This window comes from Microchirus variegatus, assembly GCF_963457635.1.
Source record: "Microchirus variegatus genome assembly, chromosome: 2".
Classification (NCBI taxonomy): domain Eukaryota; kingdom Metazoa; phylum Chordata; class Actinopteri; order Pleuronectiformes; family Soleidae; genus Microchirus; species Microchirus variegatus.
The window spans coordinates 14986457-15003856 of record NC_139803.1 but is presented as its reverse complement, the minus strand read 5'-3'; the positions used below and the strand labels follow the sequence as shown (position 1 = coordinate 15003856).

The 17400-nt window shown below is 39.4% G+C and overlaps 2 protein-coding genes across 2 annotated transcripts; one reads left to right on the top strand and one right to left on the bottom strand.

Moving 5' to 3' along the window:
• Positions 1-1681: 1681 nt before the first annotated feature.
• On the bottom strand, positions 1682-4338 carry znhit3 (zinc finger, HIT-type containing 3). The gene is made up of 5 exons (XM_083910276.1): positions 4197-4338; positions 2864-2895; positions 2700-2768; positions 2496-2573; positions 1682-2005 (listed from the first exon to the last, which is right to left on the bottom strand). The coding sequence occupies exons 1-5, from the start codon at positions 4262-4264 to the stop codon at positions 1800-1802; spliced, it is 453 nt and encodes a 150-aa protein (XP_083766402.1). The 5' UTR covers positions 4265-4338; the 3' UTR covers positions 1682-1799.
• Positions 4339-7944: 3606 nt separating this feature from the next.
• vkorc1l1 (vitamin K epoxide reductase complex, subunit 1-like 1) lies at positions 7945-13400 on the top strand (the record flags this gene model as incomplete). The annotated part of the gene is made up of 3 exons (XM_083910757.1): positions 7945-8168; positions 10218-10327; positions 13174-13400. 3 exons carry the CDS (start codon positions 7945-7947, stop codon positions 13398-13400), a joined length of 561 nt encoding a protein of 186 aa, XP_083766883.1.
• Positions 13401-17400: the final 4000 nt, after the last annotated feature.

Below are 17400 nucleotides of genomic sequence, written 5' to 3'. Positions count from 1 at the left end.
ATTGATAAACTGACAGGAGGTCTAGATATCGTAAGATACATCCATAAAATGTGCAGTGCCTTTAAAGGTCCTATGTGTAATATTAAGGGGGTGTTATTGGCAGAAACGTAATGTATTACTCATAAAAAAGTTTGTTTGTAAAGCCAAAGAGTAAGTCTTTTAAATGTACTTATGCAAGGGTCTTGCTTTACACAGGACGCCATTTTATGCTGCCATATTTTGCCAAATGGACCAGCCAGAGCGTGCGTTTGGTGGCTGGAGTGGAAGTTTACTATGTAAACAAAGGGAGGGCTGAGCAGAGGAGTCTTTCTGTCTCACCATGTCACAAATTCTTACACACTGGACCTTTAAGGCAAAAAAAAGACCTCAATTTCCAATTTGTCTCTGTCCAATAGCCAATGCTTTCTACTATTTGAGGCATTTCAGATTTTCTCAACTTCTATTGGTGTTCCACATTATTCAAATCATAAAAAGGGATATGGCTTCTGATTATGATGATGTCAGCGGCATCAGCAGTGTTTTGTCTCATCCCTGTCTCTAAGCCAATGTACCTCCTCATAATCAAGCATATACATATGCAAGCATATATTACTTCCAGTTTTACTCCTAGATACCGCTAATATTTTCTGTGATGTCTGAGTTTTTCCTCTCTGCATACCTCCAAAACCTGCTTGCACTTTAGACTGATAGAGCAGTGCATCGTGTCCAGCATCCATCTTCATGCCAAGTTGCTTAAACAATCATTATTGCAGTTTCCTTGACTTGACTAAATTGCCTGCACTCATGATCATGCACTCGTAATCTGCACACATCGCCTCCGCACCATACGCACACATAAACCACACATTTTTCCAGATTAACTTCAGTCATAAATCCTCCACAAACTGGAATATATACATCTCACCTGTCATTCCGCTCACTAAGGCATTTTTTTTGTTAATGTATTGTTAATATTTTTGTTGACCACACTTGGTCAAAGTACTGGTGCCTTCTTTTCTTTATAAATGTACAGTTAGTATACATGTTTATTTAAAGCTGATTATTTAATGCAGCTGTTAAGATCCAGCATTTATTTTGACAGTGTCTGGTGTTGGGGAAATAATGGTAACTATGCAAGTATTGCACATGTAAAAGCACATATTGCACATTAAAAGCACACATCTGCGCCTCACACCACAACAGAAGGGCCAAAAATAAATCACTAAGGTATTTATAATATGCCAAATCTTTGACTAACTATTTTTTGGACAATTTGTTCAGCTGCATCTCAAAGCCAGTACTGTATTTTAAGTGACTAGTCTTTGAACACTATTGTTTTGTGAGGGAGAACAAACTTAAACTAATTATATCAAGTTTTAAGTATCGATTAATTAAAACTATTTTAACTTCTTTATGCTTCAAAAAATTCACATAAACATACATTTATGTCAGGGTCGGTTTGTTCTGTGTGTCATCTGTGTTTGTCAGAGGTACCAATGGATCCATGTACAAGACTTGAATTTTGTTGTATTTAAATGACTGTTTTGCTGAAATAAATATCAGTGTTCTAAAATATGTCATGCACAAATTGTCCTTACTACTCAGATTGTACATTTCACAGTAAAACCTTTGGAATCAATTCCATTTTGGTTGAACGTTTATTTAACTGTTATACACTGTACATATTGCAACATAATCGGACACAACAGAAATTCCAACAGCCATACATCTTACATGACAGCGTGGCTTATTCTATAGACATTTTGTATATAAACAACATTTCCTTTTGCAAAAATAGTTATCAAAAAGTATCTGAAAATCTAACATTCAAGATCCTCGTCATCAGATGTGAATGACCGAGGTTCATTTTCTGCAATTTTCAAACACCGATCGGCAAACTCGACAAATAGAGGCTCCTGCATCGCAGTCTTCATGGCGTCGTCTTTGCGGTCTGCGCTGTCAACAGTGCGCAATAACTCTCTCAGGTGGGGGTTGCACAGGAGATCTCTCAGCTCTTTTGACTGACCTGTGAAGGAAAAAAACAATTAATTATTAATAATAACATCAGACACTTAATTTACAAGTTTAGCGGCATTAGCTGGAGGAATCGTTAGGTGAGGCTGCGTGAGATACTTGCACATTGTCAGGCATATCATCTAATATTTGAAGATACATCGATTTTGTTGTCACCGCTAGTCAGCCTTTTCTGACTGGATACTAAAAGTTTCTGTTGCTTTGTATATAGCTCACTCCCCACACCAAAGTCCATATAAAAAAGTGCCATTTGATAAGGCTGTCTAACTGCTCTGAGACAAATCAGCAGAGATTCTTGAGACATCAAATACTTTGGCAGGTGTAGATTTTTCCTTCCTCATCTTTTCAAAGAGAGTGTCTAAAGTTGATTCATGGTGCAGCCAGTGCACACATCCCAGCCAGTGCTTTCAACTCTGTGAAAGTACCACTTACAGCCACACTTCCTGAACTAACACTTTTAGAGCAACAACAAGCAATGATACCTAATTGCTGGAGCCTTTGCAGAGGCACTTTGTCGATGACGTCCTCCTGGTGCAGAATATCGTCAACGCTCCAAAACTCTGCAAAAACAGAAACAGCAATTCTCACACACTTGCAATCAAGTTAAAATATGTTGTGCTTTTTACTGGCTGCTACTGGGATGTACACAAACAGAATCACTGATATGACGAGAATAATTGTCCTACTGGTGTTCAAAGTGCCTGTCGTTTCAGGAAAAGCTGGTGTCGTCTGTACAATGGGCAGGCATGCGTCTGCTACGGAAAGAAGACATATAGTGTTAACTACTTTCTGTGTGGAGTTTGTCCACTCTTTTAAATATCAATAATAGACTGAGCACAAGATAAATTACCTTTATGGCGCTTGTAACAACCAAGGGAACAACTGCAAAAGAAAAATAATCTTGATTAATTTCCCCCAAAGTCATAGCATATAATATTGACTCAAAACAGCACTCACTCTTGTCAGAAATATTCTATTCTAAATAAATATCGCGAAGAAAGAGCTAGTATTAAAGCTCATAACAACATTACACACTTTCAATTGAGGTTTAATGGTTTAGTTATAAACAATTTTCTGTCTCTACAACTTTCTATATTCTCTTCAATGACACTCCAGTCCTGAAGATGGCGGTAATACACTTTTTAGCAACCTCCAAAAAACCCAGCAGAAGAATATAATTTTGACTGTTTTGACCCGTCTGAGTTGCCGTCACATGTGATAGTGTCCAAAATCCCAATTTATACTCCTGCGTAAAGTGCTCTGCGTAGCTACGCAGAGTCCTCTGCGTCGACGCAGAACCTGTCGAAGAGCCTCTGCGTCGTCTCCGGGTGCACGGAATATTTTTTAAGTGTCCGTCACTCCGTCAAGGGACTACGGAGACGGCAAGAGCTGCGATTGGTCCTCAGGACATGCCGAGCTAAGCTGCTCTGTGCCGGCTCACAGTGAGCGCCGAGCGCTACAGAGGGCGGAGCTGATCCCCGCCGATTTCGTCGCTGCCAAACTATAAATACGTCATATCTTAACACACACAGCACATGTTTAGACTCTAAATGACCAATTTCTCGCCTCAAATTATCTTAAAACTGCGTTGCGGGACACAGAAAAGTGAGAAACGGCCGCTGTTTCAACAACAACAGTCTTTCTCCCTCGGACGCCATTGCTCACTGTAGCCAAAAGCACAAGACCTTGCGCAGCGACCCCTACTGATCGGGCGGGAAATTGCAGCGCCTATCCGTCACCACGACGCAGAAGTATAAATGCTCGAGTGGTCTACGTGGTGACGCAGACGGATAACGCATACGCAGTCGGAGAAGTATAATGTGGCCTTAATGTTTTCATATGGAACCGTGGGAGGGTTAAGACTTTATGCATTGTACACAGGAACCATCATTTTCGTCTTAAAACTAAATTCGACCTTAATATTTGGCTTCGTGTCGTAAGAAAAAGTGCTCTATTTACCACACGTACGTTAGTGCACTGTTTAAGTACTCGTCAGCTTATACGAGCTGCTCTATTTCGTTTATTATTCACATCGAACGGACTTCCTTCCCCAGTTAGTGTGAAATTATTTTAGACGCACGCGTCTGGTCGTGGTTACCAAGCACCATAGAACACCAAACAAAACTATTCAGAAGCTAACTATTAGCGAGTTAGCATTCAGACAGAAAGCCAAAGTTACTTACTATCTTATTTTGCAGACTGGACATCTGTATTTTGACGACTGGTCGCTGCACACATTACATATCTGCATCCTGCTGTCTTTTTAAAAAAAAAGAGTATGCGACAGTTTTGTTAAACGAATAAAATTTGAAACTGTTATCTACCTGACAGCATGGGTAAGCCTACTAGCACGTAGGACAGGAAATAAAGTACATCATGTCCGGTTAGGGGGTTCCTCCTTCAAAATAAAAGCTGGGTAAAATGATTTGTAAATGTATTTTTATAATTATTAATGTTATTATTATTGTTATTATTAATAATGATAATACTAATAACTAATAATTCATATTAATTAATAATTGTTGAGCCTCAAATGGACCATAATTTGACCTCTTCAAATTATGGTCCATTTTTGGCCCAAGCAGAGGGGACCATTTTTGGGCCCCTCTGCTTGGGCCCAGAAGGCCTGTTCAGTAATCCATCCTTGCTCTGCAGGATTATCTGGGTCTCACTCCCAAGATAACAAAAATAAACCCTTTTGATTTATAAGGGGAAAAAAGAGGATATAAAGAGAAGGAAGAGAGTTACCTTTGTGATTAGGTAAAGCAAAGAGAGAAAGGGAAGGACTTCAACATATTGTGTAAACAAAAAGTCATGTGCCTAGAGTTCAGTACTCAACTTTATGGACAACAGAAATCAAGCAACACATGATGTTTTAGTAGACACCAAATTTATTGAATCATACAATTAAAATACAGTATAACATCTTGTGCACGCACAGCGCTGCCTAAATCTATCTGTCTATATATATATGCATATATATATATTTTTTTTAATATATATACCAAACACACACCACTGACCTAGATAGCTCAACACAAACAATTCTTGCATGGCTGTAACTTGAGAGTAGCAGGTCTTGTTTCAGGGCAGAGTGTGGAATGGAGAGCTGTCTCGTGACTGTATGCCAGACATATTTGCACTGTCACAGCGCTCCATTCACTGGGACATGACGGGCAGAGACACTTGGTCATGGTCAAACATCAGAAATCCAACTTGTATCCAAAATCTGCAGGAAAAAAAAAAAATCACAAGGTCATTAGAAACACATTCAGCAGCTCTGAGTCATTTTCATAGTCAAGTTGTCCGCCGATTATTTCTGTCAACATGGAAACGTGTCATCGTGACAACACTGTTGTTGTTGTTGTGAAGCTCATGTTTCACTTGCATGCAGCCAGCAGACCAAAGGCCCAATGCATGATAAAAAAAAAAGTGCTGTTTCCAGTCTTAACCACTTGTAAGAATTGTATTTTTTTTATTTAAAAAAAGGGTAATAGACTTGACATTTTCAATAACAACAACATTTTAAGAGCAGACAAGTGTATGTTTGTCATTTTAAAATAAGCCTTGGTGTCATGATTAACGTAAACAAAACAAGGTTAGTCCTTGACAAAGGATTGGGGGAGGTTCTGTGCTACAGGCCTAAGCCAAACACCTCGACTGTACAACAAGTGACCTAATAAATACAACATATTTTTCAACACATTTTTCACAGGCAGGTGTTTTTCTACTGCACATTTACCTATTCAGCAAAACGTTATATGAACAGAAGGAAGTTGTTGTTGACATTTTTTTTAACGGTGGAATGAAAACACGGTTTTCGACGATGATAAAAAGCCTATTTCTGGGACAGTTTTACCTGTAAACGTCGTCGAAATTGCATCAAGACGAGCAGCTCTTGGTTCTCCTGCGTTTCATTTGGCTGTTGTAAAATTTCTCCGCGATCTTCCTCTCGTGTCCTGCAGGAATATGGCGGTTGGTGTTGAGCTCGATCTCCCTCTTGGATCTGCCTTTGCCACAAGCGTGACACGAGTACTCGAGCAGATTGTAATAGTCGTATTGGTCATAATAAGTCTGCTCAAAGGAGACAAATCTTTCCATGTCTGTCGCCATTGTCCAAAGCGATGGGGCAGCAGCGGTTTGTTTTCGCCAAAGAGTCTCTGGGCAGAGTAAATAGATGATGTCACCCTGTGTTTATATACACGGAGTCACATGACAACACTGCTCAGACTCAGCAGGGGCGTTGCAAGTGCCTTTGAGGGCGACCTGTTGGGTGGGAGGATACATTTAGGTGGATTTTTATCCATATATTATATTATATTATATTATATTATATTGTATTGTATTGTATTGTATTGTATTGTATTGTATTCTTGATATATATAAAATGGATGTAGGCTTGCAAATTTGCAAAATTCGTATTTTGTCAAAATTGTACCGCCACCCGATGGTGAAGTGAGATATTACAGAACCCTGACTGGCGCATGTCATGTGCGCAGAAGTATACCACAGGCTTAAGATCCTTGTTTAAACTGCAGCCCAAATCAGATTTGTAAGCATATCTGATCCTAATCTGATCTTCCTGACCAACTGTTCACATATGCATTGCAAATGAACAGAGCCAGTTGCAGAATTTAACCCTTTAAGGTACGCACTAAGAAAAAAGTAAAAGCATTTTTTATTTTTTATTTACTTATAATAACAATAATGTGAAATTAGACCCTACAGTATTTCCGATACAGGCCTCTACCAAACGGCTGTTCATAATAAACCTGGTTTGCATAATTCATAAAGTACAACATTCAGAACAAATGACATTAAGTGTTAGTGAGTTCAGCTTGATGCATTTTTCAATGAGATATAGTGGTCGACCAAATGGTTGAGTAGTACCTTAAAGGGTTAAAGGGGTTCTTACAACTGTGGAATAAACAAAGCTCTTCTCTGGGGCCCCCCACTCTTAGCTTATGGCTCAGCTGATGTTTGATTAATACTTTTGTTAAATGTACTTTCACTTTTTCAGTGTTATGTGTATGTAATTTATTATAACATTTTGTATCACAACATTACTAGAAATTAAGCACTGCTGTGATATTTTCTTTTCATTGGGGTTGTATTTTTTTTATTTGTAAGTAAATTAAAGTATGCACAAGGAGTATTTATGTTATTGATAGACAAAGTAAATAGCAGTGGAGCAATGATCGACCTTGTGACAAAACATTTCTTTAAGGTTGAATATCTTTTGTTGTGTACTGTCAGCAAAATAAAAAGGTCTGAGTTCAGTCAGTGAGGTAAGAGCTGAACCAGTTAACTGCAGCATTATCATGATATATGACCTGTAAATTAAGAATTATGATCTCCTATGTCACATGTTTTTGAGAGATGAAAGGAACACCGTGTTTGCTCTTCATCCAGTGAAGAGAGAACGTCAATAATTTGAAAAACTTCATTTGGTTTAGCTGATTTCGATGATGACGTTTGAACTTAATATTTTACAAGTACACAAATTTGCACAGCAGCAATGTTGATATGATAAAGCGGGAAAAGCACAGGTGCTGAGCAAAGGAGCTCTGTATGCAATGACAGTGTCACAGTGAACCACCATGCAGCCCGACCATGGAACATAGTCATCATTAATGTGATTGTTTACCTGTCAAGGTGGCCCATAAAAGACATTAAAGGCATTGAAATAAGACATCATATATCAACAATTAGTTTAATATGGGCTCCAATTAATTTGAAATTCTATATTATGCATATACGTTATATCCCCCGCATGAATGTTTTGGATGTGTCTTCTGCTATTTTGTTTAATTTAAAAAGAAAAAAAATTTGCCTGTCACTCCTCTGCACCGAGGCCCCGCCCCTGACGGTGTGGCACGTCCTGACGTGTCCCCACGTCACGGCTGTGTTTCACGGGCGAGCTCGCTGCGTATGTATGCGTGTCTCCAGCTAGGCCAGGGAGTGATGGCGGCGCCCGTCCTGAGAGTGTCCACCCCTCGGTGGGAAAGAATAGCCAGGTTGCTCGTGTGCCTACTCGGCATCCTCCTGTCTCTGTATGCGTTCCACGTCGAGAGGGAAAAGGCGCAGGATTCGAGTTACACGGCGATGTGCGACATCAGCAGCTCCATCAGCTGTTCGAAAGTGTTCAGCTCAAGGTAATTTGAATTCAGCAAAGAGCGCCGACAGTACAGTGGCGCTCGCTGAAGCAGGATGCTATTGTGGCAGCCTCAGACTGGGAAGGGCTTCGCGCTTTAAACTGTCAAATGCACTCGGCTAACATCTGTCTGCTAGCTGGCACCGCTAAGGCTAACTGCACACCTTAAGTGCTGGCATGCTGCGAGCTGAATGTGAGTGAAAAGCGAAGGCACAAGTTACATGGAACCTTAACGTTTAATAAACACACAGTTTGATTTCTGGTTAGCTAGACGAAGCTAATTTTGCTAGCCGTTAGCTAACGAAATCCATAGTATACTTCTTAGCCTGTTAGCATTCAGCATCGTTACATTATACATTGAGACACTGATTGCTAATGTTGACTGAAGGGTTAGCGCGACACATCTGTAACACACGTAGAAGTTGACGTATAGCATGCCCAGACTAACGTTAATGTTTGTGTCTTGTTGTTCTTTTTTTGCCGGTTGAAGCCATTAATTCATTCTTGACCAGTGGTTCTCAAACTTTGTAGTACCACCTGAGGAAATAATGATCTTTTAGTAACACCATTATCACCAGCGTCATCCTCCTCCTCACATATACTAAATTAGATTAAAATTGAGCTAGAGATAAGGCGACTAATTGTTGTTGTTATTATTATTATTTCATTCATTCATTCATTCATTCATTCATTCATTCATTCATTTATTATTATTATTATTGTTATTTAATTGATTTCATTTGTTTCATTTTTATGAATTCCATATACCCTGGTATATACAGTATAAGGGGGTGGGTCAAAATATGAATTTGGTCATATATCGTAATCCTTCTTCATGCAAATACGATAATTGATACATCAGAGCAAATCATCATAATATTTTAATGAGTAAATTAAGGCGCTTAAAGTAAACAGTCTCTGCCAGTTTCCAAGGACCACCAGAGAAAGCTGGCGTACCGCTGGTGGTACATGTACCAAAGTTTGAGGACCAAGGTTCTAGACATTAACTGTATTCCAATTGATCTTTTAATTAGAATAATTTAGTAGTTTTACTGTTGTAAGTAGCAGTCATTTTAATGTCAACAGGCAGCTATCAGTAAGTTTGAGGGTTTTAAAACTTCACTGTGCTCTGGCTATTTACTGTGACAGTGTTCATACTACTCAAGCTCCAGAGATTAGAGGGAAAGTCGTTGAAACGTTTCTGTGTTTTCCAATCAAATAAATAGTCCAAGGTCCACAGATAAAATGCTTCTTTCTCATGTACTAATGTCAACTAAGAGTTGGTTAAGCAATAGTTTGCTCTTAATTTTCTTAAAATGACGGTTCTTGTATAACCAAGTCTGAAGTTACCGTACTGGCTTTAATGTGAGCATGCATTTATTAATGAATCAAGTGAATCCACACTGAATGCAGTTCTTTGTAAGCTTTGGAGTCAGAACAACCGCATAATTGGAATGCAAGCTGTCTAACCCTTTTACATATTTGTTAAATGAGTGTGCAAATCTTCTGTCTGACTCTGTCTGTCGGTCTTTTTATATTTGATGAACTGGACTGATTTTTACATTTAGATTGGGCATGGGTAACTCCCCCCAGAGGTTATAGATTGAATTTTTTTTTTTAAATAACATGTGAAATTTGAATCTCAAAAGCATCATTTATTTTAATACCTCCCATCTTATGATGCAACAAACAGAACCTTGAAGTGTAACCTGTAACATACAGTTGTGAGTCTACTGTATTTGAGAACTAGGGCTGAAAAATAAATGGATAACAGATTCAAATTGCAGTTGTCAAGGCTGCAGTTTATGATATACCCTATGAAGCACATCATAGGCAGGGTTTATATTGTACTTTAACAGTTCTAAAATTGTGTAATACATAAATATTGGCTGCAGTTTGGATGCTTAGGTACTCTTCCTTGCAGTTTGCTAGGAAAAAAATAAGAAATATTTTTACAAGTTATTGTTGAATTTTACAGTTATCGTCCAGTTATCATCGTCCAGTCTTTTTACCCTGACAGTTGTCTTCTTTTTTTTTTTTCCTCATTTAGGTGGGGTCGAGGATTTGGTCTCTTGGGCTCAATTTTTGGAAATGACAACGCACTGAACCAACCCAACAGTGTCTATGGGATTGCCTTTTATGCCTTTCAGCTCCTACTAGGTAACTTTTCATTTTATTAACTGTTTTGTTTATATAAATCTCTTCCACTGCAGCACTTGCATCTAGCACTTGCTGAAATACTCTTAAGTCTCTTTGACTAATTCTGATTCATATGATGCTGACATTCCTGTTTGTGGCCATGTTTACATTGAACTATTTGTGAAATAAGTGGCTGATATTTTGAAGCACTCTCCACTGAAATGCAGTCTTTTGTGTTTTTTGGACCTGATTCTAATTGATTTCCACCGAGTATGCATCAATATCAGTGAAGAAACAGAATAAGTCAGATGATTTGACCCCTAATAATGCTGTATTTGTCTAAATGACAGTTAAGAAAACATTTCTTCTCGTGTGTTATATGATGTTTCTTGAAGGGCTTCTCTCTCTCTCTCTCTCTCTCTCTCTCTCTCTCTCTCTCTCTCTCTCTCTCTCTCTCTCTCTCTCTCTCTCTCTCTCTCTCTCTCTCTCTCTCTCTCTCTATCGTTATATCCATAGTCAGTTCTCCTCAGTGATGGCATTGCTGACTCAGTCATTCTGGTTTGACATGTGGGCCTGCTGAGTGGTGTGTAGACTCCCCTGGCCACCTGGTGCTGGCACAGAACAAGAGGTCCTTTTAGCCACAGTAGTTGCCACTCATTTGACTAACACAATAGCTGCCCAGTTAAGCCAAATAGCTCCAGCGGGTCAAGATTTCCATATTAAAATCATGATCCGTAACTCTCAGAACCTGGATTGTCTCACAGTGTTAGACTATCCAGTAGTATTTATGAGTAGGCATGAGTGACTCCTAGTTATAGGTTAGGTTCTGTTCAGCTTGAGGCTTTTGTGGAAGGGATTTTTACTGTAGGTCAAACTTTTGCAACAACAATACATAAATGCTACTGCTGTGACCTCTCCTAAAGACACTGCTGGTTTGTAACAGTATAAGGACAATAATAACTGATTTTTGGTAATTCTGCTAATTAATCGTCAATTCCCCAAAACATTGTGTCCATAAAGCAGTGATTTTAATATAGTAAGTAGTGCTGGGCACTAGGTTAACACACGACACGTTTCCATGACGAATGACCAGAAAAAGACACGCGTGAAGTCATGTTTACGTGCCACGACACCGGAGTCCAGGCACCGTTTACCAGTTAGCTCCGTTAGCTACATTAGCTTGTTTAGCGCCGTTGGCACGCCTACAGTCGAACTGGAGCTGTCTGTTTATTAAACGAAAAGAGCAGTGCTTCAAATAATCAGCGTACCTGTGTACTGCGTATGTGTGCCTCTGTTTTTAAAGTTTACCGTTACTTTAGAGACTCATTGGAACAACCCGGAGTCACGTACGCATGACGTCACGCGCGTCTATTTCCGGTCAGTCAATGGAAAAGCGTCATGTGTTAACACGCCCAGCACTAATAGTAAGATGTCATAAACATCTGTCACAATGGATAGATTGTTTTCACCTTATGGGATGTATTGTCATGGTATCCACCCACTGACCACCAATAGTGTCTGTCAGAATATGGTCAGTGTATTTCCCATTCTATTAGACCTGTCATCTACCACAGCAATTTTAGAAATGTGCGGTTGTAATTGAAATTGTAGTGTATACGTCTCTGTCAGGTCTGATAGTTTTGCTTGACAGAGCGAAATGTACTAGCATGAAATTCTTTCATCGTTCTTACAAGGATAAAATCGCACCACTTCTCTATTTATAATTGAATCCCTTCCAACCTTTCCAGCCAAACATTTATTTGCACTCAGTTTCCAGAAAATCGGAAAACTGTCGTTAACGGAAAAACACCAAATTTGAAAGTTGGGTCTACCTAACAAGACGTGCAATGCACTAAAACTCGCCAAACTCGGTGTGCACTGGGTGAGATTTGCGATCATTAGTGCAATCTAGTGCTGCGACAAGTGTTTTTTTTCCAGTAACTAAAACAAGTTTTATGATTTTTCGTCTTCTTAAATGTGAATACTTTCTGGTTTCTTTACTCGACGTAACAAAGAGAAATCATTAACCCATTGGCTGCCGAGTGTTTTACAGCATTTTGACTGGTTTTTCGAAGACCCACAAAACAGTGTGTTCTATGACTAAACAGCCAATTAGTTAAAAGACGAGACATTTGAGAACAGGTTTTGGAAAACACTGATCAACATTTTCAACATTCTCTGACATTTTACAGACCAAACATGTACTCAATTAATTGAGAAGATAATTAATAAAGAAAACAATAATTAGTTGCAGCCCAAGTGCCTGACCTGACCTGATGAATTTAGCAGAATTTATAGTTTAAACCCCTTTTAACATTTGTTCCCACGAGCCACATGAAAAATCTACAGGTCACATGATGACGTGACATAAAATTGTCTTCTGTCCATTTCTGTCTGACACATTTTAAAGTATACCATAATGAAGTATAACAGAAACCAGGTCACAAGGTCATAGGGTCTGGAATAATGGATGAATTGGCACCTCCCAGGTTCATATACTGCACAAGTCAAATGGAGTGTCCTGTCTATTTTCACGAGGTGCATGAAAGAACTTTATTCATCTGCTATTTAGCAATTGACGAAATGTCACAAGCGCACTCAGTGGGCAAACTGCCTTTAGAAACCCTGACTACACCTCATGTGACAACAGAAAAGTATGACCAGTCGGTTCGTGTGTGTGAGCTAAATGTCATCACGAGGAGGCTGACGTATAAATAGAGAACCGTCTGAGGCTGAAACCTTTGTGACCAGTGAGTGCAGACTCATCAGGTTCCCTTTGTGTTGCTAGGGTTGTCTTCTCTCTCACCCCCCCCCCAACTCTCTTATATGTCACTTGCCTAAGCCCTAGTTTGTGTTTCTTGCCATAGGAATGACTGTCAGTGCAATGGCCGCCCTTATTCTCATGACGACATCCATCTTGTCGGTGGTGGGTTCACTCTACCTGGGCTACATCCTCTACTTTGTCCTAAAGGACTTCTGCGTCATCTGCATCACCACATACGCGCTGAACTTCATTCTCTTTATTCTCAACTACAAGCGACTAGTTTACTTGAACGAGGCCTGGAAGCAGCAGCTTCAGGCCAAGCAGGACTAAGCTGTCAAAGAACGGCAAGGAAAAATACAACAAACAAAACACCAACAACAACAACAACAAAAAAGAAATGACCTCTGAACATTTGACTTGCCACCAGGAGACCTTGCTTCCAAACGATGTTTATTCTGCTGTGTGTTCAAAAAAAATGAAGAAATATAACTTAAATGTTGGGCCTGACATCTCAGTGTTGATTGCGAACATGGAAGGATTTGTAAGTGAAAAACGGATTTTCAGTTTTAACGTGTTTTACCTTGTTTAACATTGTACTCACTTGAGGATGGGGCTAGCTCTACGCGTGTGTGTGTGTGTGTGTGTGTGTGTGTGTGTGTGTGTGTGTGTGAGTGAGTGAGTGCGCATATGTGGGGAAACACAATAACACGAGCAAGCAGAGGCAAGAGGGCCACAACGCAGAATGGTGGTGGACATTTCTCTTTTGAACAAAAAAGGATCGCAGCATGGAAGAAAAAAAAAAGTGGTTTACTTGAAATGGTTAATAAGGTCCTTAATTGATGACTGCACAGCAGATCTGCACTAAACCTGGAAACGGAGTAATGTGTCCCAAAATTAGATAAACACTTGATAATAAGGTGATCGTACAGTTTGCAGATGAGCTTCTACGGCACGGTGGGCTGGCAAACATTTATACAGAATCGTGTTTTCTTTCCCCCCCCCTCCCTCCTCATGTTTACACTTTGTAGAACGTTTCTTTTTGAGAAGGACCACTAAAACGAACATGGGGCAATGTGAGATATTGTGTGTAGATCGGTCGGATTGTTTTTTTGTTTTTTTTTGCGATTCTGTAAATACTGCTGAGCAATATTTAAAGCTAGATTGTGATTTAGTGTTCAAACTTAAAAAGGGGGGGAAAAAAGACAAACAACCAACTGAACAGAAGAGAATATGAATAAATCTGGAATTTAAAAAAACACACGATTAATAATCCCAGGGCAACAGTTGAGTCTAAAGATGTGGGACATTGAGTCCTGCAATCCTGGTCAGGCATGCAGTTAAGAGTCGTGTGGATTTCTTTGTTGTAAGTGGTAACTGTTTCATCTCGCACCACTTGACGCTAGTCTTTTAAACGGGGAAACTCTCAGTTTTTCCTCATCAAGTCGGCATAAACGGCACCCTCCTCATTTTTTTTAGTTATTGTCGTGAAGAGCATTCCTGACCACCACACGCGTGGAATCCATAAAGACTTATGTGCCTAAAGGAATGTTAAGGTGAATTTTTTTTTTTTTTTTAAGTTTCGATTGAGTACACACCAGTTTTACTTGTTGCAGGTGCAAGGCTTTATCTTTTCACAGTTTTGTAAAAACAAAAAACAAAAAAAAAAACGAAGATACCAGTCACGTGTTTCTCCCTCCCCCACGATAAGAGTCTCATTACGTAGCAAAGGCTGCTACACTGTGACTGTGCTCAAGAGTAGAGAGTGGCCTGGTGGCAGAAACATCTCTTCATTCTTCTGTTGCTTTATTTCATGTCTCTTTTTTTGGGGCTTTTTTGTTCACTTTGTCCAGGTCTGTATACATTTGATGTCAATTGAACAGTAGCGGTGATCTTGCCAAGCTGAGTTACAGTTCATTTGCAGGACTTAAATGAAACTTGGAAACCTTTTTTTTCTTTTTTTTATGATTTGCTGACAGCAATTGCGGAAGTGGCACATGGCAGAAGGTTCTGTAAGAAAACCAAGTGGTTTTGTTGAGCCATATTATGTGGGATTTGTTTTTTCCTCCAGTAAGACAGGCTGCTGTCGTTTATACAGAGATGGATCATGAGGAAAAGCAAGCGCGGCGGCTTGTTGTATTGTCATTTTAGTGACACATTAGGACCACAGTCTTTTTTTTTTTTTTTCCCCATCCAGAATCCACTGAAGTATCAAGTTAACAGTTGCAGTATATCCTGGCGGGACAATCTTCCACACGCTGTCCTCGATCTTTAACAGTCGTAGTAATAATAACTGTACTGTAACATTGTGGTGTGGTGTTAAACCGGCTTGTTGACTTAAGTTTTCCAACCGTGTTCTTTCTAACCCTTAACCCTTCTTGTTTTAATAGAATTCCAAGCTCTCCTTGACTCTTGTGTTGTAGGGTGAACGGTCAGGGAAGTCCATTTCAGTGACGTGCTTCCTGTGATAACATATGAAGTCATCAGTTGTAAATGGAACGTTTTTTTATTATTATTATTATTTATCGAGCTATTTCAAACCGTGCATCTGTTTTTTGCATGTCGTGACCAATTTTCTACCCGTCGTCGTTTCATCACACTTTTCCAAAGCAGTATGTGACTGTGTAATTGGAGTTTTCCAGGCAGAAAGTTTTTACCTTCACAATCGGCGACAGACTTTAATGGACGCAACACCTCTTTGCCCACTGTTTGTCAGGTCACTGTCTTACGTTCGATTAATGTGATACAATTTATAAATGGCAGCCACACAACTCAACTTAACAGCAGCCCAGTCGGTTATTCGTGTTCTTGAAATGTCCAATCTTTGAAACTCTTTGTTTCACGCTGCACAGAAATGAATGTGAACCAGTATCTTGCTTTGAAAAGAGAGACTCATTTACCACTGCATTTGCTTTGGGAACTGGTGCACATGATTAGTGGCAAGGTTGTCGTTGTTTCTTGCACAGTATTGCGTGGGCAGGCTTACCATCAGGTTCTTTTTTCCCACCTCAACTCAGAATTAGATTCCATTGTCTTTGTCCTTTTTCCTGGGGAAATTATGCGCACTTATAAAACAAGGATAAGGATTCACTTGCACAAGTCTTTAATGTGGAGGAGTCAAACTGACATTACTTCCTAGTTTTTTGTTTTTTTTGTTTTTTTGGCAGTAACTGGATGCTGTGAGAATCGACCATAGTACTGACAAGTGTAGACTGGGTAGCCTGTGTTACGTCAGTGGTTCCAGTCATATGCAAAGCTATTACACTAAGATGTGTGCAGTTACTTTAAAAGGAAAATCTGGATGTTAAATGTTTGACAAAGAAGAAAAAAAATCTTTTGCTGGTAAAAGGATTGCTTAATGCTTAAACGTTGCGTCATCATGAAATGTCAAAAAAAAAAGGTCAAGATGGGCGATGCTGCGTTTTCATGAAACATGTTTTTGGGGCCCTGAGGTAGAACTGCCAGGTTAGTTGCATCAACCAATGCCAATAAAAGTGCCTTTTGTCTGATCACTAGGCCTTGAGCCAAAGACGAGCAACAGCAACAGCCTTGTAAAACAAAGAATGGTAACTTTAACGGGCACTTCTGCTTGCCTTCCTTAAAACGTAATCTAATGAATTGGTAATTCCCAAAGATCAATATCCAGTGTCGGTGCAAAAATCCTTGATTCCCTGTCAAATCAATGACCGTTGAGTTTTTTTCCACCCCATATAATTGCCATCTTTATTTTATTTTTTTCTACCTAGGACGTGTTTTGTTAGCTGTGAATCCTCTCTACACGACTGTACGTTTCTCTTTCCGTCATCGATTATGCCCTTTAGCTGTCTAGACTGTTAACATTCTGCGTCATTTTAATAAAAAATAAAAACACACACAAAAGGTTGAGGGGTTGGAGGGCTAGGAATCCATGTGTCAGCATAAAATGTTAATTCAATTTCTTTCTGGAGGAAAACGTGGTGGGTTTGCTTCTGTATTGCCAAATATGTTTTTGAAATGCTGTATTTTCTTACATGGAAAAGTGTTACATGAATGGTAGGAGGGTGCAGGGGAAAAAAGTAATCTGTTCAAATCCACCTTATCTTCAAGGGAAAAAACTGTGGAAAAAGGGTTGACATGAGTACATTTTAAATTGTTTGATTGTCATGTGGAAATGATCTACCATTAAAACATTCCCTCTGAAAACGACCTGTTTTTAATTATTTGAATGAAACTCATTATCGTTAAGACTAAGTGACCTAAATAGTGATGGGGGTGATATAGAATTTCATGACCTGCTGTTGTCGGGCTGCAACTATTGATTTTTCAGAATCGATTAATCTGTCCATTTGTTTTC